At 41.7% G+C, this 1,875-nt stretch overlaps 1 protein-coding gene across 1 annotated transcript; it reads right to left on the bottom strand.

Annotated features, from left to right (window-relative positions):
* Nucleotides 1-295: 295 nt before the first annotated feature.
* LOC107062972 (uncharacterized) lies at nucleotides 296-1,587 on the bottom strand. Its single transcript, XM_015314302.1, has 3 exons — nucleotides 1,396-1,587; nucleotides 786-1,170; nucleotides 296-612 (listed from the first exon to the last, which is right to left on the bottom strand). Exons 1-3 carry the CDS (start codon nucleotides 1,585-1,587, stop codon nucleotides 296-298), a joined length of 894 nt encoding a protein of 297 aa, XP_015169788.1.
* Between the last annotated feature and the right edge of the window lie 288 nt (nucleotides 1,588-1,875).

Raw genomic sequence — 1,875 nt, 5'->3', positions numbered from 1 at the left:
GACCAGGCTCAAAGAGTCGCTTAGCATTTTCATAGGCATGGAGTCTGAATTCCTCCAATTAATGTAGCTGACCCATCATTTTTCTCCCAGCTAGTTCCAGTTCTAGATTCAACTTTTTCACTGCCCAGTAAGCCTGATGTTCTAATTCAACTGGAAGGTGACACGCTTTACCAATCACCAAGTGATATGGAGAAGTCCCTATTGGTGTCTTATATGCAATCCTATACGCCCACAATGCATCATCAAGCTTCATTGCCTAATCTTTCCTTTCGGCATTCACTATTTTTTGTAGAATCTACTTCACCTCCCGGTTTGATAGTTCTACCTGGCCACTATTTTGAGGGTGATACGATATTGCTACCTTCTGCCTGACTCCATATTTAGCTAAGACATTCTTCACCAATTGATTTATGAAGTGTGTCCCTCCATCACTGATTATTTCTCTTGGAGTTCCAAATCGTGTAAAGATATGCTTCTTCAGAAACTTCAGCACCACTTTCGCATCATTAGTAGGCAAAATTGCTGCCTCAACCCACTTGGACACATAGTCCACAACCACAAGTATATATTGATTTCCATTTGATGTAGGGAATGGTCCCATGAAGTTGATCCCTAGACATCAAATATTTCAACCTCCAAGATGTTATGCAAAGGCATCTCATGTCATTTGGAAATAGACCCCATCCTCTGGCATTTATCACAACTTTTAACATACCCTATAACATCTTTAAACAGAGTAGGCAAGAAAAAACCTGATTGGAGGACCTTATGTGCAGTGCGCTCACCTCCATGATGACCCTCATATGTAGACGAGTGGAAACTATCCATCACTTGTCTCATCTCAGACTCAAGGACACACCTCCTCATCCTTTGTTCTGGCCCTTGCTTGAAGAGATAAGGCTCATTCCATATGTAGAATCGAGCATCATGAATCAACCTCTTCTTTTGATGTGTGGTTGCACCCAGTGGGAACAATCCAATCACCAAATAATTAACAATATTTGCATACCATGGTAGTTGTGTCTCCTCTAGCGCCAATAGTTTTTCATCAAAAAAATGTTCCCGAATCTGACCTTGCTCTCCCACATGTGACGAACTCTCCAATCTTGATAGGTGATCTGCAATGTGGTTTTCATAACCTCTTTGGTCCTTGATCTCTATGTCAAACTCCTACAACAATAGAATCCACCTAATTAACCACGACTTTGCACCCTTCTTATTGAACAGGTACTTGATAGCTGCATGGTCAGTATGAACAACAACTTCAATCCCTACCAGGTAAGATCTAAATTTGTCAAAAGCATAGACCAAGGCTAGCATTTATTTTTCGGTCACTATGTAGTTGGTTTGGACTGCATCCAGTATTTTGCTTGCATCCTATATTGAGTGAAACACCCTCTCTTTCCTTTTCCCTAACACTGCTCCTACAGCCACATCACTTGCGTCACACATCAACTCAAAAGGAAGCTCCCAATTTGGGGAAGTCGGGATTGGAGCTTCTATCAACTTCTTCTTCAAAGCTTCAAAAGCTTGAATGCATTGCTCATCGAATACGAATTTTATCTCCTTCTCTAGGAGACTACACATAGGTCTTGCAGTCTTATAGAAATCCTTGATGAATCTCCTGTAGAACCCAGCATGACCAAAAAAGCTTCTCACCCCTTTAACAGAGACTGGGGAGGTAGCTTTTCAATGACTTCCACTTGGTACGATCAACTTCCAGCCCTCTCTTTGACACCTTATGGCCCAATACAATCCCTTCCTTCACTAAAAAATGACATTTTCCCCAGTTTAGGACGAGATTAGTTTCCTCACATCTAGCCAGCACCCCATCCAAATTCTCCAGACACCTGTCAAAAAACTCCTGATCTTAGG

The sequence above is a fragment of the Solanum tuberosum genome, unplaced genomic scaffold, assembly GCF_000226075.1.
Source record: "Solanum tuberosum cultivar DM 1-3 516 R44 unplaced genomic scaffold, SolTub_3.0 scf00295, whole genome shotgun sequence".
In the NCBI taxonomy this organism is placed as follows: domain Eukaryota; kingdom Viridiplantae; phylum Streptophyta; class Magnoliopsida; order Solanales; family Solanaceae; genus Solanum; species Solanum tuberosum.
The sequence above is the reverse complement of the archived record's forward strand: the minus strand, read 5'-3'. Positions and strand labels throughout refer to the sequence as shown.